At 44.3% G+C, this 23,907-nt stretch overlaps 1 protein-coding gene across 1 annotated transcript in view; it reads left to right on the forward strand.

Moving 5' to 3' along the window:
- The window catches only part of Sgk1 (serum/glucocorticoid regulated kinase 1), a 112,085-nt gene that overhangs the window by 19,129 nt on the left and 69,049 nt on the right, over positions 1–23,907 (forward strand). Inside the window, exon 2 of the mRNA XM_057759069.1 lies at positions 23,572–23,784. Within this exon, the coding sequence (XP_057615052.1) occupies positions 23,572–23,784 (213 nt within the window). The remainder of the gene's footprint in view (positions 1–23,571; positions 23,785–23,907) is intronic.

Here is a 23,907-nt window from a genome sequence, read left to right on the forward strand (position 1 = left end):
ATTCAAAGGGCCTTTGTAGTCATTGTGGGTTCTGCTTCTTTAGCTAAGCTAACACTGACAGCAGGGTCTATGCGTGAGGAAGTAAAAGGTGGTTTTCTGACTAATTGAAACTTCATAGTGTTGGCTCGGTCTGCTTTCAGGATGAGACACCAAGACCAATGATTAAGAGTACAGAAAACAGGCTGGAGAGGTGGCTCAGAGGTTAAGAACACTAACTTCTCTTCTGGAAGATCTGGGTTCAATTCCCAGCACCCCACATGGCGGCTAATAACTGTCACTCCAAGACCTAACACCCTCACACAGACACATGCAGACAAAACATCAATGCACATAAAATAAATTATATTTGTATATACACACACACACACATATATACATTACATATAATGTGTATGTGTGTATACATTACAGAAAACAGGGCCAGAAAGATGGCTGAATGGGAAAAGCACTTGTACATTTGATGACCATAGCTCAGTCTCTCAATCTCACATGGGAAAGGAGAGAACCAACCCCTACGAGCTGTCTTCTGAACTCCACATGCACACTGTGTGTGTGTATGTGTGTGTGTACATACACACATGCATACGTGTGCATAAAATAAATAAACGAAAAAAATCAAGAATACAGAAAAAGACAAGATCTCCTGAGTAAATTAGGAGCATGGGGACCTTGGGAGAGGGTTGAAGGGGAGGGGAGCAGAGAAAAATGTAGAGCTCAATAAAAATAAAAAAAAAAACAATTAAAAAAAGAATACAGACATCATAGCTTAGAAAACAAAATTGGGTCCTGTGGACAGTGCCCAGTGCACCAAGCTTTTATGGTAGGAGAGAAAAAAAGATGCCTAGTGTCCCCAACAACCCCTCTGTCTTGTTGTGAGTTCCTTCCCTTTGAGTCTGGTGACGCCCTCGTGGTCCATTCAGCTACTCCCTCCCCCCTTTTTGGTAAGGGACTTTGAAGATGAACTTCCAAAGTTCTTACCACAAATGTTACCTGCATCTCTTTACCACTTGCAGAGCCTAATTTCAAGGCTCATAAGTTTTCCTCTGGAAAGAGTTGGGGTCTGGTTTTAGATGACTTTTCTCTCCAGGCCCATTTTCCACTCCTTTCTCACATGGCAACCTCTGCTTTCCCCAGTCCTGCTTGTCCCTGTCAGCCTCAGGGCTAACTACCAGCAGAGGGACCAGCTGAATGTCCGTTAGCCAAAATCCTCCCAAAGGGTCCTCAGAGGGCCCAAATTCCCTATCACATTACCTGATAACCAATAGACTTGGAGATTGCGCCTTTGAGAACAGCTGGACGGGTGGCTCTCAACCTCTCTAATTCTGTGACCCTTTAATACAGCCCCTCATGTTGTGCTGACACCAACCATAAAACTATTTCCTTGCTACTTCACAACTGTCCTTTTGTTACTGTTTTGTGTCCTGACGTAAATATCCTGTGTGCAGCCCGAGGGGTCATGACCCACAGGTTGAGAACCACCACGCTAGCGTATCCAAGAATGTCAAGCAGTCACCAGAAAGTCGGTTTGCACAGCAAGACAACAGGGGTGATGTTAGAGACCCAGAAGGGGTTAACTGGTGCCGCGTATGCATACACACCCATCTGGCATCTCTGGGGACAACAGGCAGGCAGGATTTGAACTGACCTTTCACCAGGTGGCATCTTAGTTCTGGGACACAGTCAGAGGAGTTAATCAGATTAGCACATAGTCATCTGACAAGGTAGCCCTGTGGGAAAGAAAGAAAAGAAGTTCAGCTGGAGAAAAGGATTATCAGAACTGAACAACAAAACAAAACAAAACAAAACTGGGTTTCAGTTGAGCAGGGAAGGGCCAAGACACAGACCGCCACAGGAACCAAGGAAAGACTACTTGTTGGCTTTCAAAGGTGTGGTCCCTTCCCCCAGGAAGTATCACAGAAATGAAGTTCTGAACTCTGACCCCACCTACCGAACTGGAGATTCTGGTGATGTGTCCAGCCCCAATTCAGCATGCTTGCCCCACAATTATGATGCAGGCTTAGCTGTTTCATTTTTCTACTAACCACGGTATTTTTAGAGAAGGCTTAATTTTGAGAAACAGTGACCTTGTAGATATTGAGAGCACTAAAGATGGTCTAGGAAGTGGTAAAAAGTCTGTCAGGGCTCTGTCCCTAGGACCAGGGCCACCAGTGTTTCTCTAGACTCTCTTTATATAATGCCTCCTTCTCTTTCCTCCTTATCCGTGTATGGCAGCATCTACCAATCTTATAAATCTTATATGAGGAGCCAAGACCATGCCACCCCAGCCATGGCCCCAGTAGATCATGTCTCCCCAAAGGTCGTTCTCCCAGTGTCCTTTGGGATTTCCCATTGTAACTGCCACAAGCCAGTTCCCAAGGCTATCATGCTAACCACGGATGCCATTTTGGGAGAGAGCTGGTGTGACAGATTGGGCCTTTGGCAATAGGTTGGAGCTGTGTGGCCATTAGGGGTCTCTATTGGTACTCCTGAATTTACCTGCAATATCATGGGCAAGTTAGGGTCCCACTTCCAATAGCTTCTGATTTGTCAAGGAAGAAGTACATTGCTTTTCTGATGTCTCCTAGTCTTTGAGTCTGGCTCTGTGGCCCATGCATTTATGTAATCTTAACGCTCTGGAGGTGGAGGCAGGAGGATTTGAGTTAGAGACTAATCTAGGCTACCTATCAAGACCCTGTCTCAAGAACAAATTCTATGAAAATTGACACCGCTACTCTGTAGAAAGAACAACTTGTATTTCCCTGCTTGCCTATTTGTATGTTCTAACATAGGTTGATCATTTTAGGGAAGAATCTTAAGATATGAAATCTTTTGTTTTAGACAAGAATCTTAAGATAGAAAACATTTTGTAGGCTATTCCATAGAAGATTATGGAACAAGGCCTGAAAACCCATGTTAACTAGATTAATGCCAGTGAGCTTATATTTTAGAATAAACACAACTTCTAAACCAATAAGCTTACCCTCTAATCAGCAGCTAAAAATATTTATACAACACCAGAGCTCAAGAAAATACTAAATAAGTTTGTTAAGAATGCCTTTATCTCCAGGCAGGTGGGAAAGAGCAGATAACTAAGAACGTTATGAAGATTTTTAAGAGCTGAGAAATGAAGAAAATATATTCAAACCCTGGCTTTATTAGCTCTCTTCAGAGGGATGCAAAATAGCACCTTTCCCTTTTTAGAAATCCATTTAAAAAACATTTAAAAGTCTGCACCTCACTGAGTTAATATAATTGTATATAATTTAATGAAATAAAAGAAAGTAGAACAAAATTATGTTAACTAGCACCAGAACACACACAATATATTTCAAGGTGACTAGACCTAGGGAGTTAAAACAGGCCTAATTTCCATCTAAGCTTTAATGATTCGAGTTAAAAGGTGTCTCATTTCAAATAAGGAAATCCATTATTTTCATCTCCAGTGGCAAGGGATTATTATTATGTTGTAATTATGTTTTATATTGGCTCCATATTTCACTCAGAGTTGCTGGAGAGGAGGAAAAAAACTGCAGCGAGTGGTCCTATGAAACTGTCACTCCAGAACACAAAGCTCAAAGGAGAGAAAAGCTCCTCCCCCAATCAAGCTGGGGTATAGGCTGCAGTATGCACAATATGCATTTTACAGAAATTCATCTCTCAGCTTTGAGGTTATTTTTCCTAAAATTCACTCAATGGTTTCCTAAGAGGAGAAGACAGTTAATACTCTTTTTAGATTTCACAGATGTTTAAATAAAATCTATTTTTCAAGATAGGGGTGATGGCCCTACAAACACATCAGCCAGTACTCAGAAGGCTGAGGCAAAGGATGACATATTCAAGGCCAGCGTGGAATGAGATTCCATCTCAGATAAAATTTCACACTGAACTTGATGGGCCAGGCCTGCAAACTCAGCACTAGGGAGGTGGGAGAAGGAGGGTCTTTCTCTGCTATACATCAATCAATTCCAACACCAGTTTTTGATACCAGAATCTCTGGGGCAGAGATCTCCCCATGTGATAAAGAATTTTCTTTTCTGGGTATCATTCTATAGGAAAAATCGTGAAACTGGTTCAGAACTAAAGGCATTCTCCTGAGTAAGACTGTGTCCGGTTTGGAAAGAAAAACATTGACAGAGGACTAAGGAGAGGGCTCAGTAGTTGAGAGCATATGATGCTCTCCCAGAGGACCCAGGTTCTATCCCCACCCCCACCGCATCAGTCCACAGCCATCTGTAATAGAGGAGTTGATGTCTTCTTCTGGCCTCTACAAGCACCCAGCACGCACGTGGTACACAGACATGCATGCAAGCAAAACATTAATACGCGTAAGCTTTTTTTTTAATTTTAAGAAAGAAAAACACTGGCAGAAAGTTTACAAACTTCTAACCATATCAAAGTCCTGATCTGCTATGGTGTGGCCAGACCCATACAGAAAAGCCTCAGCTTTATAGTTTATAGGATGAGAGCCCTGTGAGCAGCTGTACTGGCTGCACATGTGTCTAAGAACTTCCACAGACCATATTGGGTTATTATATTTTATCTTTATATAGGCCACAACAAAGTTTTGGGGAAAGGGTTATAAGAGCAAATAAAATCGAAAGAGCTATTAAAGGACTATAAGGAAGGGATTCAGTTAATGCCTGGAATCAAAACTGCATGACTTTGACACTTCAGAGAGCTGAGGATCGTCAGCAGTCCTCTTTGATGTGGGTTCTGCAAGGCAACTGCCTTTTTTACAAGAAGGCTCCCTTTAGCTTAGATATATGAAAAGATGACATATGTCTCCCTGTGCCCTCCATCCTCCACATCCTCCCCCTGTGTCCTCCATCCTCCACATCCTCCCCTGTGTCCTCCATCCTCCACATCCTCCCCGTGTGTCCTCCATCCTCCACATCCTCCCCCTGTATCCTCCATCCTCTACATCCCCCCCCTGTGTCCTCCATCCTCCACATCCTCCCCTGTGTTCTTCATCCTCCACATCCTCCCCCTGTATCCTCCATCCTCTACATCCCCCCCCTGTGTCCTCCATCCTCCACATCCTCCCCTGTGTTCTTCATCCTCCACATCCTCCCCCTGTATCCTCCATCCTCTACATCCCCCCCTGTGTCCTCCATCCTCCACATCCTCCCCTGTGTTCTTCATCCTCCACATCCTCCCCCTGTATCCTCCATCTTCCACATCCTCCCCCTGTGTCCTCCATCCTCCACATCCTCCCCTGTGTTCTTCATCCTCCACATCCTCCCCTGTGTCCTCCATCCTCTACATCCCCCCCCACCCCCGGTGCTCTCCATCCTCCACATCATTTTCAGAGCATGACTGATTAATACTGGAAAACTGTGGCCCTAGTCATTGTGACTTCCTTCTTACCTTTGCCCTTGTTTGATCTCTGTGTCCCTAGGGATTCTCTAGAGAAATGTAACTCTTAGGAGGTAGATATAAAGAGGGAATCTGGTCATGCCACTGGCAGAACATCAAATCTGGTATCTACAGGGCAGACTGGGTATTGATGCTCTGATATTGAGGAAGAATTCTTTCTCAAGGATATTCCAGTTTTAATTTTCAGCTCTTTCAAATGATAAAATGAACCCCACCCCGACAATTAAAGATAAGTGTGTCTAACATAAAATGGTTATAGATATTAAATACACCACAGAGCCCTTCTGTCTTAGTTATTGTTTGAATGCTATGAAGCAACACTGTGACAAAGGCAACTCTTATAAAAGAAAACATTTAACTGGGGATTGCTTACAGTGCCGGGGGTTAGACCATTATCATCATGGTGGGGAGCATAATGGCAGGCAGGTGGGCACTGGAACAGTAACTGAGAGCTGCATCATGATCCACATGCAGCTGCAGAGACAGACAGAAACTGGGCTGGTGCTGGCCTTTAAACTTTCAGAGCCCACCTCCAGTGACACATCTTCTCCAACAAAGCCACACCTTTTCCACTAAGGCCACACCCCCTAATCCTTCCCAAACAGTTCACTAATGGGGACTCAGCATGCAAAATTAGGAGTCTATGGAGCCATTCTCTCTTTTTTTTTTTTTTTTTTTTTTTTTTTTTGGTTTTTCGAGACAGGGTTTCTCTGTGGTTTTGGAGCCTGTCCTGGAACTAGCTCTTGTAGACCAGGCTGGTCTCGAACTCACAGAGATCCGCCTGCCTCTGCCTCCCGAGTGCTGGGATTAAAGGCTTGCGCCACCACCGCCCGGCTATGGAGCCATTCTCATTCAAACTACTACACCTTCCCAGCAATCCATAATCTTGGGAAATTACTACCCATTATAATCTTTCTTTAAGATGGGCATGGTGGTACACACCTGTGATTCCCATCACTCAGGATGTGGAGGCAGGAAGATCATGAGTTTGAGTCCAACTTGGGTTATATAGAGAGTTGGACACTAACCTGGACTTAGCACTCAGATATATCCCCTCAAAAATGTCAAGGACAAGGGCATATAGCTCACTGATAAAATATTTTCCTTACAAGTGCAAGGCCCTGAGTTCCACCTCCCCACTGCCAGTACTACCAAAATGACCAAATACATACATAAATACAATGGATCTGATTTACATTCAAGGAACATGGAAAACAGACCGCGACAAAATGAAATGCTAACCATGGATTATTTAGTAGACTAGGCAGTCTCTGAAGGTAAGAAGTCTTTGAAGTAAGAAGCAAGGAAGAAGTAACAGGATCAAAACTGTGTCCCGGGAAGGAAGATCTGGGAGCAGCATAGATTGTGGATTGGAAAGGGACAAAAGAAAAAGTGATCATGAAGGTCGCTGTCAAAGTGTTCAGCCATCACTTCGGATGATGCCCTTGAGCTCCCAAAGGCACATCTCCATGGGACTGAGGGAGGCACTCCTACGCCCATCATTGCTGACCAATAGACTTGTTTGTTCCGTTGTGAGACAAGGTCTCATGTTTCCCAGGCCGGCCTCAAACTCACTATATAGCTGAGACTAACCTTAAATTCCCAATCCTGCTGCTTCTATTTTGCTTCTATTTTCTCAAGTACTAGGATTGCAGATAGGTCCCTGCAGCCTGACTAAGTGTAGTAGCATTTCTTTAAGCATGCCGGCATTTCCAGTCTCTGGCTTTCATTAATATTTTAATTTTTATTCTATTACTGATTAGCGACATTACTAGACAAAGTGTTTACAGGTAAAAATCTACTCCACCCAAGAACTTTGATGTCACATTTCCAAAGTATCCTTCCTTATCTTTCCACTAGTTAATACTAACTTTCTTTGTACTCAGATCATTAGCTCTTTGACAAAGCTTTGGTTCCCACACATGCTTATTTTATGAACACTGGATATTGGCGAATGATTTAAAACAAAACAACCCTTTGTCCTTTGTCCACGCAAAGTCACATATGCCTATAATCTCGGCCCTTGGGAGGGGAGGTAGAAACAGAAGGGCCAGAAGTTCAATGTCATCTTCCACTACTTATGGAACTTGAGGCCAGCCTGGGTAATAGGAGTTTCTGTTAAAATAATAATAATAGTAATAATAATAATAATAATAAATAAAAAGTCAACTCACAAATAAACCTTTAGTTATCTTTTGGTACTTAGCAGCACACAGCTGGGCAACAACACTAGGGAAGAGAAATTAAGCCACAGATGTATGTGATCAACTGAGGATACACTCAAGACCACAAGGACTGAATCGTGCAGTGAGTTCAAACAGCAATGCATGTGACACTGTGGACACTGTCATTCCCACAGAAGACAGTCTCAGTTCTATCCCTTTCCTTGGCTGATGCATGGTTGGTGTTCACTGGGATATCACGCTGGTTTCAGAATATTGAAATATTTCCATAATGGTTAGCAAGTTGCCACTACTATGTGCTTCTAAGTACCTGCCTGCAACAGACCCAGCTGATCCTGCCTGTCCCAGAGCACACCTCACTAACTCGCCACACTTCAGCCCCCAAAGGGATGAATCATGGCACATCAGGAGCCCTAAAACAATACCACCCCCCCCAAAAAAAAAGCCAGGAACCATGCCTGGGTCATGTAGCTGGCATGTGTGTTCAGGCTTCCTGTCACTGACCTAGTAAAGTCTTTGGAAAAGCACCTTTCTTCCCATGTGATTTCATTTCCATTCCTAGCAACACCGAAGTCAGGGTTTTAAAGTACACACCCTAGATCTGGGTACAGTGGGATTCTGTCTCTCATTGCTTCCCATTAGGTATGCCTTTATCTGAAGCCTTTCCACTTGCCCAAGGATATGGCTGCTACTTCGGGGTAGGGCACTTCTTCTTACTCTAAGTGGTGCACATGTGCAATGTGAGGGGTGGAAAAGATGGAGAATTGCTGTGAATTCCAGGCCAAACAACACTGTTTAGTGAATATGCTAAGTTCAGTGGTAGTCTAGGACACAGGGAAAGTCTAACTCAAAAAAAAAAAAACAAAGAAACAGAAAGAGAGAGAGAATTCATTACTTACTCATCTCACAATCTAACTTCAGTGTGTGTATGTGTGTGTATAAATACATATATATGAATACATATGTGTATGTATATTTATACATACATGTGTGTACATATATACACATGTGTGTTCATATACATATACACATACACACACATATATCACAGAGGACTTGTCTGGTTCTGTTTGATCTACATACTGGTACTAGAACTGACCAACCTGACCAGTGCCCCAGTAGAGTTTCATGAATGTTTTTATTTGATTCATATAGTCATCCCAATGGTCAGGTATCCTAAGTCCTGACCTTGACCAAGTTATCATATTAGGAAGAGCAGGTCCCAAGTAAGAAAGGAGGAGATAGGGGTGGGCTTGTTCTTATCAAGCTGAGTGTGGTAGAGCTTGCCTGTAATCTCAGCACTGGGGATGCTGAGGGAGGTCACCCTGAGCTTCAGAATGAGACCTTGTTTTTATTAAGAAAGAAATGTATAACTATGAAAGTGTGTGTGTGTGTGTGTGTGTGTGTGTGTGTGTGTGTGTGTGTGTGTGTGTGAAAGTGAGTGGGGGGACTGGAGGAGGTACCAAGAGGCTAAAAAGCAAAATAATGCATTTTCCCAATGCTAGGTTTCCCCAACAAAGCTAAGCAAGTGTTTACATTTCCCTTGCCAGACTGCCATACAGTGATGACAGCATCTGCTAATACACATTTGTGTGTAGCCTCGTAGTGGATTTATTTCATTTTATAGAGGAAGATGGGCGATGAGCATTAACGGTCAGAAGTAGACACAAATCCCTTTTCCCTGCCACATTTTCTATCAACTTCTGACCTATTGGGAGTCTCACTGTTTCCTTCTTGGGTTTAATAGAGTTGTGTAAAAGTAACCTGTTAAATGTGTGCTCAGGGATGATAGGCCCATTTCTTCTCTTCTTCTTCTTCTTCTTCTTCTTCTTCTTCTTCTTCTTCTTCTTCTTCTTCTTCTTCTTCTTCTTCTTCTTCTTCTTCTTCTCCTCCTCCTCCTCCTCCTCCTCCTCCTCCTCCTTCTCCTCCTCCTCCTTCTCTTTCTCCTCCTCCTCCTCCTTCTTCTCCTTCTTCTCCTCCTCCTCCTTCTTCTTCTTTTTTTCTTCCTCTTTTTCTATAAGTCGGGTTCTGCTGCCCAGAATGGATATCCACTAACAGAATGAGCCAGATCTTGAAAGGTGGGCTATCCTGGGAAATGGGATCTTTGATTCTGGCCTCTTGACTCTACAATTATTACAATAATTTAGATGCCTCTGACTTGAAAAACCCTTCCTTTTGTCTCTTTCCCTTTCCATTCTCACAGACCTGTGTTAAAATACACATCCTTCTGTTTCAGTTGTCCTGAGAGCACAGTGGACTTTCCTTTTTTTTTTTATTTTGTTGTAGAACTTTGTTTGTTTTTGTAGTTGGTTTTTGTTTTGTTTTATGTTGTACTGTGTTGTTTTAATCATGTATCGCAGGCTAACCTCGAAGTCACTACATATCAGACGATGACATTTTATTTTATTGTTTTTTTTTCTCCTAGCCAGTTTCAACTGTCAATCTAACATAGCCCAAAGTTATCTGAGGTAGTCTCAGTTAGGGGATTGTTTCCATCAGATTGGTCTGTGAGCATGTTCATGGAGCATATTCTTGATTGGTAATTGATATAAGAAGACTCAGCCCAGCCGGGCGGTGGTGGCGCATGCCTTTAATCCCAGCACTAGGGAAGCAGAGACAGGCGGATCTCTGTGAATTCGAGGCCAGCCTGGTCTATAAAAGGAGTTCCAGGACAGGCTTCAAAGCTACAGAGAAACTCTGTCTCGAAAAAACCAAGAAAAAAAAAAGAAGAAGACTCAGCCCACTATGGGTAGTGTTATACCTGCACATGTGAGTCTGGACTGTATAAGAAATGTTGCTGTGTCCACAGTTACTGCCTTAAAACCAGTTTTAGGAGGGTGGTGGTGGTGCATGCCTTTAATCCCAGCATTCAGGAGGGAGAAGCAGTTGGATCTATATGAGTTTGAGACAAGCCTGGTCTACAGAGTGAGTTCTAGGACTGGTTCCATAGCTACTAAGAAACCCTGTCTCCAAAAACAAAAAACAAAAAAACAGTTTTAGTATCTCTGAGTTAAACCACACTGTGGGTTCTAGAGGAGGACTTTTAACTCTTTCTGATCTTCAAACTTCTCGTTCCCATGTCTAATGTATGTGGTATAGGGGTATTAAACCCAGGACATTGTGGATGCTGGGCAAGCATTTTACCCAGCAAGTTATAACCCCGACCCTGGCCTTGAACTTCTGATCATTCCAATCATTGGAGATAACAGGCCCGTGCAACCATTAAGCATAGTGAATTTTCCAATTTCAGACAATTCCATAGTACCTTTGAGCAGCCGTGCCGTTTGGATCGCAGGCTCCTATCTTCTGCCTCCACTACTGAGCACAGCTCTTGGACATAGTAGGTGTTCAGCCACTGTTGGTTCTTCCAGTTTTGACTCTTCTTCTTGCTTTCAGGGAACAATTAAGTCTCATCATTTCTTCATTTATAAAACACGAAGCGAGGGGGGAAATAGAATACAGAAATAGAAACCATTACCAAGACAGCGCAGGGATAATTTGGAGAAAGCTGTTTTGTGTAGAAGCGAAACTGAGTGCAGTGCGCATGCAGTTTGTCTAAGAGGACGCCGTAAATGAGCAGAGCTGTCAGGGTGGCGGGGCCTCTAGATGCTAATCTTCTTTCCTCCTAGTTACCACTTTCAATTTAATTAAGCAGTGTACACAGTTCTAATAATGAGACTTTCATTTGGTCTTTATCTTGGCAATTGAAATGGCATTTCTAACAACTTCCCTTAAGATCATGAGATGATTTTTAAAACCTTTTGGATTTTTTTTTTTTAAAGTAAGCTTAATGGAAAAAATTTGGAGTTGTGGAAGAAGTTGATGGGAAAGATAGGTGGGGAGAAAATGTCCTGGGCAGGCAAATGGCCTTTGATCACGCATTCACTCAACAAATTTGGGCTGAGTGTCCTGTACCCTAGACACAGGGAGATCCAAATCGTATGAGCATCACTTCAGTGAACAGTCTGGAATCTGTGACAGGGCCAGGAGGACCTACAAGGGCTTCCCTGCTCTGTGACCACAGTGTTATGAGTAATTGCACTGAAACCATTTCAAAAGCAGCAGGTGTCTGGCTCAAGGCCATTGCAAAGGTAGAACTAGAATTGATCCTCTTTTAATTCTTAATTTACATATATGTTGCTTAACCGGGAAGTATGTTCCTGTACCATGTGCATGCCTAAGCGTTCAAAAAGGCTAGAAGAGGGAGAGTTGCAGATGATTGTGAGCTGCTATGTGGGTGCTGGGACTTGAACTTGGGTCCTCTCTGTGGAAGGGCAGCGAATGCTCTGAACCACAGTGTGGTATCTCCAGCCTCCAGGCCCTAGAATTCAATTCAGTTTGTTGCTGTAGACAATCTTGTTTGTTTGTTTTCTTTCCTGTGGCTATTTCATTGTTTTTGTTGTGTTTTGGTTTTGTTTTACTTTGGGTGTGTGTGTGGGGGGGGAGTGGTGTTTGTTTGCTTGTTTTTCTGACAGAGTTTCTCTGTGTACCCCTGGTTGCCCTGAAACTTGTTCTATAGAACAGGCTAGTTCTGAATTCAGAGATCTGCCTGCCTCTGCTTTCTTACTTTTGTGATTAAAGGTGTGTACCACCACACCCAGCTCAAAGTTTCATTGTTATTTTAAGACCACGCCTTAGTCCAGCCTTATCTCAAATGTTCAGACTAGCCTTGAACTTCTATTCCTCCCAGTGCTGCCTTCCAAGTGCCAGGATTACAGGTATTCGTCACCAGGGCTGGTTTCTGTCATACTGCGAGTCCAACCTGGGGCATTACGTATGCCGGGCAAGCGCTCTGCCAACCGCATTTTATCCCCCAATGCAAATATACCTGAAGTTTTCAAGGCCTTCCCTTAGAATGCCCAGGTTTGGAATTGCCTAAGGAGAAGTCTAAAACTCTCTCCATAGAAATGCTCATTCCCAGGTCTAGATAGGATGCACTCTAATTTTTTCAGAGCATAGTATAAAACCAGCTGAGGTTAGCAGCCAAGCATGTCAGTGCTCAAGCCTCGTTGCCAACTTGACCATCCTACCTCTGTTTTCTCCCAAGTGCCCTCCTCCAAGGTCAGTTCTGGCTAGCAAGACTTTATCCAGGAAACAGTGTACCCTATCTAGAATCTCAATTAAGCTCTGGGTCAGATGGTGACTGTAAAGATCTGCACTGTCCCTTTAAGAGACAAGCCACACCCACTCCTCCCTTCTTCAGCTTCCAGTGACTCTCTCCTTGTGAGTATCAACACTACTTGAAGGTAAACAAGAAGCAGGCTCGAAAGAGGGCAAGAGGAACTTTGTAAATGTCCTGCCAGTGGCCACTTGAGGGGCAGCCGTGTCACCATCCTCACAGAACCCACCCACTCGAAGGGCAGATAGACAAAGCGGTAGGAGTGGTTTGTTTCATCTCAACAAATAAACAGTCAAGCGGGAACAATGATGGGAAGCTGGACAGTGGATGGCTGTCCTAAGTGTATGATGAGCAGAGTTCCCAGGCGGACAGGAGGGTGGGAAGGAGGACACAGAACTGAAAATCACCGGACATGGGGAGAGTGCACCAGGGAGTCTAGACCCTAGTGGGATTGGTATCCTAAACCACCATATATCCAGGTTTTACCATTGGCATGGGTGTTTCTATTTGTGTGACATCTGTTAGTGAGTCATGATATGAATTTAGCTGACTGTAATCGATATTTTACAAGAGTGGCTTGAGCAGGGAATGGCAATGTATTTCATACTAAAAAAAAAGTTATTTGGCTTGGTAGATAGCAACTGTTTCAGTTACAACTGCATGAGCTTTCTTAGGTGCATCATTCCCTAAAAAATGGGCTGAGAGGCTGAGCCGTGGAAAAGCGCTTGTCACACAAGGACCTAAATTCAGATCCTCGGGACTCACTTAACCCTGAACACAGCCCTGTACGTCTGTAATCCCAGCACTCCAACCGAGAGGTTGGAGTCTGAGACAGGAGACTCGCCTTCCCGGAAGTTGGCAGGCCAACCAGTCTTGTGTAGGCAGTAGTGAGGTGAAAGGTGAGCAAGCACCAGGTGAGACTGTCCTTTGACCTCTACACACGCACATCGTGCATGCGTACACTCAGATAGATTTGAAATGAAACGAAACACAGTGTAAAAGCTAATAACGCCAATACCAGCTAGTGGCAAGATAACCTTTTGCATTTGGATAGATGCTATGGTTACAATGAGCAGAACAGAGTCAAGCTACCATGTCAGGATAGCGTTAGGAACCCAGAAGACGGACAGACAGTACTACAGTGTGGCTGGCTGGGAGGGGGCAGAGACTTGAGAAGCAAATGATAGCGTTGATGACTCACTCTGCGTTGCATTGCTGTCTTCGGACTCTTGGACCCTTGTTTGGACCTTATCTCTTTTTTAGCTTTTCTGACTCAGCTGCCCGCATTCTCCCTAAGCCTGTCCTTCCTATCACATCAAAAGTCGTCGAATAATCCCATCCTCCTGCTGCAGACACTTCAGAGGCACCCAGCTGCCCCGTGACTCCTGTTTCCTATCTACCTTCAGTTCCTATCTCTCCTTTTAAAAAAGCAAAACAACATAAAACAGAGTCTGGGCAGGTAAAGGCATTTGCAACCGAAGCCTGACAGCCTGAATTCAGTCCCCAGAACCCACACGGTAAAAGGAGGCAACCAACTCCTCCAACCTTCATAGAACAAGCCTTGACATGAGCACACCCACACATAAACAAAATAAATAGATGTAATACAAAAAACAAGAAAAATAAAGAAAACAAAATTTATTTGTTTTGATCGTCCTTTCTTGGACTTATTTTTCAAACACCCCATACGGATCCCTGCCTCTGCTGACCCCTGTACCGGAAATACTTTTCCATTCTTTGTTTTACTTAAAGTTCTAGTTTAATCATCACTTCTTTTAAGAGGGCCTTCCCTGATTTCTGCCAACCAGAGCGAGTTACCTACCAGCGTTTCTCTTATGATACCATATAAAACTCTCTCATGGAATAAAGCTATAATCATAATGAGAGTATCAACCACATACCATGTTCATCAGGGCAAAGTGCCAGGCTGACCAGGTCATATCATGAACCCTTATAAAGCCCTATGAGATGAGTGCAGTTCATTTTCTTAGTCTTCCAAAGGTGGAAACTGAGTTCTAGGGATGGCGTTGGGCTTTTAGACTGATAGACTCTTCTGGAGTTTGTGTTTTTAAATGTTTGCTGCTTGAGAACACACAGACTCACACTCAGTCTGACACGCAGCCAAGCATCCTTTTTTAAAGGTCAGCACGTGTTTAGGTCAAGTCAGTCAAGTCCTGTAACACGAGAAAAGCCTTCCCTGACTTTTGTTGAAAAGCCCCACCCCTTAAAAAAAAGTCCTAGGAGCTTTTCCTTCTCTGTTTTTGTGCTAATGGCGACAGGTTTGAACTCCTCACACTTCTACTTCAGCCTCCTTAGTGTTGGCATAACAAAGGAGCAACGACATCAATTGTTGAATTCTTTAAGGGTTGCAAGAGAAAGGCGGCCCCAATCAGAAGTGGCTAGATGTTGGATTTGCAAATTTACCATGCTACAGAATCAATGTGCAGTCCAGACAAACTTAGATGCTTTCAGCTTTGTTTTTGCTTTTTATATCTTTGGTTTGCTTTGTTTTGTGTCTCTCTGTGTGTGTATGTGTGTGTGTGCGCGCGCGCATGTGCGTAAGCGTGTGTGTGTGTGTGTGTGTGTGTGTGTGTGAGAGAGAGAGAGAGAGAAAGAGAGAGAGAGAGAGTGAGAGAGAGAGATGGGAGGGCTTGGTTTGTTTTTCAGGCTGACCTCCAACCTTGCCTCTACTTCCCAAATGCTAAGGTCACAGGCACGTGCTACTGCACCCACCCAGCTGCACTGAAATCTTTGCATACCGCAGAGGATAGACTGTCCTGATTCAGGACGGATAGAGCAGATTTTCCTGCTTACTGTCATGCAAAGTCCATGTACATTTGGTAGAAACTTGAGCACTTTAAAGTTCTGTGTCTTTTGGGCTTCTCTGTTGCCGTTGATTTGGGGGACAGTGTCTCACTGTGAAGCTCAGGCTGGCCTAGAACTTGCTATGTACACCTGGCTAGCCCGAGAACTCATAATCAATAGGCCTCAGCCTCCCAAGTACTGGCCTTAAAGAAATGAAGCACTCCTGGCAGGATATGTCTAAGTTACCCTTTGGGCCTTTTCCTGGGCCTGCACACACCGTAAGTCATTCTCTGATGATGCCGAAGGGCTGAAGCCACAACTCTTTCCCGTAATCACAAAAGGAGTGACCGATGCAACACAGCGACCTCCATCACCGAGCCCTGGGTGTTTTAAGTGCATTGTCTATGAAGATTTTTCTCCACCTGAGACATGGCTGTGGAAGGCGGCTCTCTTTGGGAGTTGAAACATGTCTGTGTGTACAAATGAGGCAAGCACAGAGATGTACCCATTAGACTTGGCAATGGGAACTGTTAGTATTTTGGTGAAAGATTGTTTCATAGACTGGAGCTCTTTTTTTCATGTTTTTCACCTTAGTCTCAGCTTAAGTGGTTAAGTGATTCATCAATATTACTTAATGAATACATTGCAGTGGGGCTAGGGATATAGCAAAGTTGGCAGTGTGCTTGCCTTCACCTCACTTCTGCATGAGACCAGGGGTGGCAGCACGTGTTTGTAAAACTATTACTAGGGCGGTATAAACAAGATGTTGAGAAGTTCAAGATCATCCTCAGCTACATAGAAAATTCAAGAGACTTTGTCTAAGAAAGAACGGATGGAAGGAAGGAAGGGAGGGAGGAAGGGAAGTAAGGAGAGAGGGAGGGAGAAAGGAAGGGAGGGAGGGAGAGAGGGAAGGAGGAAGGAAGGAAGGGAGGGAGGAAGGGAAGGAGGGAGAGAGGGAAGGAGAAAGGAAAGGAGGGAGGAAGGGAAAGAAGGGAGGAAGAAGATGTTCTGGCATGAGAGCATGAGATTAGGAAATGGAGATTGTTTTTCCCTAAAACTTGGCTAGAAAGAGATAAGATCCTAGTGGTGAAGGAAAGGGATGTTGGAACAGGGTAGAGTCTGTGGGTGTACAGGGGCTGTTTTTAGTTTGTTAGCTTTTAGAGACATTGCAAGGACAGCATGTTTAATATGTTAAGAGGCAATAGCCTAGAGGGAAAGAGAGGTTAAAAACACTGGGAGATGGATTTTTTGGAGGTAACAGGAGAGCAAGTTTCAAAAGTTTGTATCTAGATTACTAGAGACCAGAATCCCAGGTTGTTACCCTGGGATTATCTACTGTCTCTTCCTTCTTGAGCCTTGGCTTTCCAATTCCACACTGATCCTTAAAGATAGTACTCAAAATCACTTTCTTTTCTTTCTCTTCCCTTCCTCCTCTACCTTCTCCTCCTCTTCCTCTTCTTCCTCATTTCCCGACCAAAACAGGCTGCCTCAAAGAAAAGGGTCATCCCTACCATTTTAAGAAACAAGAAAAACTTTATCTCCATTTCAAAAGACTCATTGGTGAGGCCCTGAGCTCTGCCTACTATGGCTCAGGGAGGTGATAATTTAGTGGAGGGGGAAGAAACTTTAAGTTCAAGGCTAAGGCTGTGTTTGGTGTCTAACACTCTGACATGCTGTGGTGACGTGGAGGGTGGGTAGTGTCTGCTACCCGCAAGAGGGCACAGAGATGTGTCCCTCCCTTTAAACCTTCCCCCCTCACAGTCCCTCCCCCGCCCCCATCCCCACCCATCCACCAGACCAGGCCTGGTGAAATTCAAGGTTAGACCTTGAGAATCAGAACAGGGTGTGTGAAAAGGACTGGGAAATCCCAAAGGCCCCGGGAAGCGGGGGAATTCCAGAGGCCACTCAGTCTCCTCGAGGGGCCTGCTCAGGGCAGGTATGGCTACAGAAGAGAGGAATGGAATGTGGCATATTTCTTCCCTTGCTCAGCAGTCTTAGCAAAGCTCGTGGAAATCCACAAACAAACATAATTTTCATTAAAAAATCAGCAGAGTAACTACTGTCCTATTTATAAGTCCTTATTGCTTGTGCTTTGAAAGACCCTAAGCATTTAATTTTATCCTTACGGTTCACGGACACAGCAGAAATAGAAAAATCAAACTCTGTGGTTTCATATAAACAATAAGCAATGCAGAAGAGAAAAATACAAAGTTGTGTTATCGGCAGCTGTAGATGAGGTAAGGAAATCAAGTTGATGTCACTGTATCATCGGAGTCTGGAAGACTGGAGTAATTCTGGGCGCCGAGGTAGGAGACCATAGTTTCGCCATAACCTGTCTGCCATCAGGTACCCAGTCAGCAAGGAGTAGAATTGGGGGGCAGGGTGTCCTCTTTTTATAACTGCCTGAATATTTCCACTAAAAAACTGGCTTGTGTCAGGATTAAAAGGCTTTATTCATTTTTTATTTTATTTATTTCTTTGCTTTGTTTTGTTTGTTATTAGGTGTGATTAGGTTTTGTTTGTTGGTGCAGACTCTCTCCCTGTAGTCCTGAGCCGGCACTATCCCAGGGTGGCCTTACTCAATCCTTGCAATCCTCCAGCCTTTACCTCCCAAGTGTTGGGACACCAGGTACTACCCAGCCTGGGAAAATTAAGAATTGCTATGGTGTTATATAAACGGTAGATTTTCCGGGATAAAACGATGCCTTTCTGAATCGCAGTTATTTCTATCTCTGGGTCCCATGGCTTTTGAGAAAGAGGCAGCTCTCCCTCCGGAAATCAAAGGAAACCCTGAGACGGGTTTCCTGCTGGGTCTGCCAGCTGGGTTCACCAGAAGGGCCGAGGAGCTATCGTTTTTCCGAATCAGTTGATATCATTATCAACTAAGCCATTTTATATTAAGAGTAATATCTGTTTACTATTACATAATAGGAAAAGGAACCACAAAGTGGAAAATCCCTAAAAGCTCGCCAGTCTCATTAATCACACCTGGCAGCCATCTAGTCCAGGGGATTATGGCTTCTGGATAGATTCTGTTTTCCAGATAAATTAATAAAACCAAGGCAGTCTAGATTTAGCAAAGAATTCCGCTTAGCGTTTTACCTAGGCAGCCCAGAATACCTAGTCAGAAGTACGGTCTTCCTCTTTAACTCCAGGCTCCAAGATAACTGCTCCCAGTCTGGTTCAGTTTGGAAATAGACTCCTCCAAGCCCCTAGTAAGAAAACTCTAGCTTTGTTTGAGACTGGAGGGGAGGGGGGTTATCTCTCCGCCCCCCTCCCGCCCTCTCCCTGCCCCCCCCCCCCCAGTCCATGTTTGTTTACAATGCTCTTCACGACGGGTGTGGAGCATTGAATAAAACTAGGCCCAGGTGGCCGCGGAGCCAGGGCTGCTTCTGTACCCGGGCATTCACGTCTCTCACACAGGCCTGGAGCTCAGGGCCTTGGGGGCTGTTCTTTGAGGGTTCCCAAAGCCCTTCACAGGCCTCCCTCCGCCCAAGCAATTCAGCTCCCGACCTGAAGGAGCACAAGGAATGGGCTCTAGCTTGAGTTCCCTAAGGGGCTGAGGGAAGCTCTCTCTACTCAGCAGTTTTAGAGGGCACCTTGCCCGGGCTGGAGAGGGAACCTTTGCAGCGTGCTCGGCATCTCACACCCAGCCGCTCTCCCGGGATTTCTGAGGCTCAAGCAAATACCATAAACCCTGTCCTTAATTAAGGCCCTATATAAACCGCTCGTGAAGCCACAAAGCTGTGAAAATTGTCAGCAAGTAACAGGGAAGGGACATACTGAAGCCAGAGTGACGACTAAACCAAGACGAAGCATGCGGTCATCCCCAGTCCTGTAAGAAAACGTCCCGCTATGTCCACTTTTGTGATGTTTTTTCCTCTGATTCTTCTGAGGGAATGGATTGCTTCCCTCCCTAGCTACATTCTCTGCACAGAGTTGATCACCATATTTTCATTAACGTTCAGAATGGGTTAATCTGCCAAGGGTGTCCTGGCCCTTTTGAAAAGTAACTCGCACCTGCATCCTTACTGTGCCCCCAGCAGAATGATTCGGAACACCAGACACATCCCCTCTTGTCACATGTGCAAAACCAAAGCCTCAGAGAAACATGTGCACGGGATTCAAAGAACCAAAGCGCAGAAATGCAGGGTTCACATCTCGGCATGCACTCCCCAATCCACAAAAAGCCGGCGCTCCCGGAAGCCTTCAGGAAAGTTCTGTGATTGGTTTTCCATCTCAAGTCTGTGTGCTGCCTGGATTTCCTCCCTGAAATGCAGACCGGGGGATGTGCCCGTTCTCAGGATATCTTTCAGCCACACTTTGGCCCACAGTGCTCAGTGTTTTCCTTCGTTGAAGGAAATAGAGGCCTTCAGTCATCAAAGAGCCCGCTCACATCTCCCTGCTTCACATTCCGCCTTCTATAGCAGACTTCACTTATTTTATACGAGAAGTAGCACGTCCTCTAGCAAATAAATGTCTGCCTCAAGTTACATTCCGGTGTCCACAGGGACTAGAAGGGTGATTTACACTTTCAGATACCAAGATTGATCTTGGTCAGGCCTCACAACTTGTGGATAAAATGGAAGCTAGGTTTGCTCACATCCTGCCCCTACTCACTCCCAAGTTAAATCTACTTGGCAGAAGAGATGGAAAGAAAGCCAGAGTAAAAAGATTAATTTTAAATTGAAGTTTGGAAATAAAGCAGCAACCATTACCAGCTTCAAGCCCCAAACTCTCTGAATAAGAATAATAATAAAAAAATATTTTCCATCTGAAATAAAGCTTAGCTCTTTCTAGGTTGATCAGAAACACATTTGGAGGGCTGGGGATGTAACTGAGTGACAGAGCATTTGCCTGACATTCAAGGGGCTACAGGTTCAATCTACAATCTAATCTCTACCACTGCCTAAAACTCCAAATGCAAACAAACAAACAAACTTTAGTTTAGCATCAAAAAGAGAGATTCTGTTCTAGCCTTGGAATCTCAGATTAATTTAAACTGCCATTCATGACCCAGACAAACATTTTCCTTTTCTAATTCTGGGGACTAAACCTCACACAAGATAAGCAAGGATTCCACTACTAATCAGCACCCATAAACCCTAAGTAAACACTTCTGCTTTCTCTCCCTGTGTGTGTGTGCATGTATAATGTGTGTGACTCTGCCTGTGTGGGTGTGCGTGTCTGAGTGTGCCTGTATACTCATACGCCTGTGAGTGTGGGCACGTGTGTAGCAAAGCACCCCGTTAGAGGACATCTTCAGATGTAGGGTGCTCTCCTTCCACCTTGATTGAGACAGGGGCTCTTTTTGTTGTTTGCTGTTGTTTCTGGGGATTCTCGTGTTTTGACTTCTCATCAAGCTGGGTTCCCTGGGAGCACTGACACATACCACCCACCCAGGTTTACACGAGGCCTGGGCAATCAAATTCTTTGTGCCTTCAAAGAAAGCATTGCCCACTGAGCCTCTTTCTGAACACATAGTGAATGTTTTGAATACACTTACTTATAAGCTTATAGTGCCCTGAAGTTAAGAAATACCGATGGAAAAATCCATTTTTTAACATTATGATAGTAAATTCAAAATGATATTTATTTATTTTTATGTTTTTAAAACCGTTTGAGAAATGATCTTATGTAGCCAAGAGTGACCTTACTGAACCCTGATCCTCCGACCTCCACCTCCTAATACTGAGATTATAGGTATGGACATACTGCTAAGGCTCCACAAAAGTTATTTTAAACAGATACTAAAAATACAGGGGTTGCGGATATAGCTCAGTGCTGGAGTACTAGCTTATGAAAGGTGATGAGCTTTGTCCCCCAGCACAAGGAGCAGAGTGAGGAGGTGGGTGTTTGGGGAGGGGCATAAGAGAGACAAGGGGGAGGACAGAAGGGGAGAGGAAAACGGGGATGAGTAAAACAGGGACAAAGGGAGAAAAAGAGGAGAGAGATACTATTTCTTTTAGCCATATGTGGTGATTTCAGATATGCTACAATTCCAGTACTTGGACAACTAAAGCAGGATAGTCACAAGTTTGAGACCAACTTGGCTCATACAGTAAGGTCTCTATCAGAGAGAGGGGCAGGGCAAAGAAAGAGGGGGGAGGAAGAGAAGAGAGAAGAGACACACAAATAAGGCAAATAAAATGTAAACACACATATGTAACCAAATAAAGAAATATGGTTTTAATTGCTTAAGATCTTTGTAAATAGTAAATGAAATTGTTCCCTAAGCCTTGAGAGTACAGCCCAGAGCAGCAATTATGATGCAGTCTAACACTTATGGGGGGAAATGTACAGGGCTGCATGTTGTGAAAAGGGAAAAAGAAAACACTCTTAGCTGGGCGGTGGTGGCACACACCTTTAGTCCCAACATTCAACAGGCAGAGGCAGGCGGATCTCTGTGAGTTCGAGGCCAGCCTGGTCTACAAGAGCTAGTTCCAGGATAGGATTCAAAGCTACAAAGAAACCCTGTCTCAGGAAAAAAAAAAAAGATAGGAAGAAAGGAAAAAAGGAAGAAAACACTCATGATTCTAAAAGTGAATACAACTGTATTTATTTTAGTCTAAACATTTTACTGATAGAATTTCACTGTTATAGACGTTTGATGGGGAAACAAGGTGGGCTCTCAAGCAACCCAGGCTGGCCTTGAACTGCCTATAAAACCGAGACAGGCCTTGAACTTGTTCCCTTGTCTGTATCTTCTCCTGTGTTAGAATTGCACACATGAACCCTTGCTGGGCTTCATCACCCTCCCAGCTTTTGAGACAGAATTTTACTTCATAGCTCAGGCTGGCCTTAAACTCGGTGTTGGCCATGGCTCAGCCTCCCAAACTGGGACTGCACACCCAGCTGAGATGCTTATTTGGAAGCAAGGTCTCACTAAGCTGTCCATCCTGGACTGGAACATTCTCTGTAGCATAGTCTGGCTTTGAACTTTTGATCTTCCTGCCTCACTTTCCCAAGTAACAAGAAAAACAGGGTTGTACCACCAGCTCGGGCTGCAACTCTTTTTCCCTCCTTTCTTATTTTTAAAGGCAAGGTCTTACTCCGACCTTGTCTGGCCGAGAACTGAACTCTATAGAATAGGAGAGCCTTGAACTGTGAGCAATTCTCTGAATTCTGCCTCATGAGCACTGGGATTGCGGGTCTATTCCACTACCCATGTCTTCAACTTCACTGGGAAAAAAAATATGAGGTTTAAAAATTTAGTGAAATACATGCTTCATTCTTGTCTTTCCCAAGAGCTGAAATTAAAAGCGTATTACCATTGTGCCCAGTAACTTTAAGTTCTTAAAGATTTATTTTTATTTATTTATTTTTTTTGTGTGTGTGTACGTGGGAGGTGGAGAGCACGCGTATGTTAGTGAGGTGCTGGTGGAGACCCAAGAACCGCTGGCGTTGGAGATACAGGCGCTTGTGAGCCGCTCAATGTGGGAGCTGGGGATTGAACTCAGGTCTTCTGCAAGATGAGTGCAACCTCTTACCTTGGGAGCTATCTTTCCAGCACCTTGTGGGTTCTGTGACCCAGTTCCCTTTCCCATTTGTTCTCTGCTTCCTGTCTGTCGATCCCTAGGGAGGCATAGAGAGCTAGCTGCATAGGTACCATGAAGCCCCTTGTCAGGATGCCTTCCTGCCATGCTGGCCTGAATCTGCTGACACTGTAAGCCAAATAAGCAGGTCCCCTTCAGAATGTTAATTAAATGAAAACATTGTTGTCCTGAGGTGGTGTTCCGTTTTCTTAGCCTGTACAAGGTCTTGCGTTCAATTCCCGGTGCTGCAAATAATAATAATAGAGTAACGATGAAAATGTAAATGCTGCAGCATGAGAGAAAATATCATTATCTTAATTATATAATTGAAGAGATACTTGAGGAGATGAAATGAAGGGCTCCAACCCTCCCACTGCTGGGAAGCCGCTGTCCAGCACTGGCCGGTTTAGAATGTGTGCCGGCTGGAGATGGAGAAGCTGTAAAATGGAACTTTGCTTCCATAAGTCTCTACCTCACCAAATCCCCACCCTCGCGCTGTAAATGACAACCACCGCGAATGTGACTCTCTTCTCTTTCCTCCCGTGCTCCTCAGGTACGAAGATGGATCAAGAGCCCCATGGTCAGTGTGGACAAACACCAGAGCCCCAGTTTGAAGTACTCTGGTCCTTCTGGGCTGCACCTCCCTCCCGCGGACCCAGACTTTGAGCCTGCCCTGTGTCAGTCATGCCTAGGTGACCATGCTTTCCAAAGGGGACTGCTTCCTCCCGAGGAGACCTGTTCCTGGGAAATCCAGCCTGGCTGTGAAGTAAGTTCTCCATCTTGCTGAGGGCCTGTTCTTCTGAAAAGACTGGAAACTTTTTCCTTGTACTTGCTCCAGATGTGCCATTTTTTTTAAGTATATTCATAATGCTTGTGAAGGGAGAACTAG

The sequence above is a fragment of the Chionomys nivalis genome, chromosome 2, assembly GCF_950005125.1.
Source record: "Chionomys nivalis chromosome 2, mChiNiv1.1, whole genome shotgun sequence".
In the NCBI taxonomy this organism is placed as follows: domain Eukaryota; kingdom Metazoa; phylum Chordata; class Mammalia; order Rodentia; family Cricetidae; genus Chionomys; species Chionomys nivalis.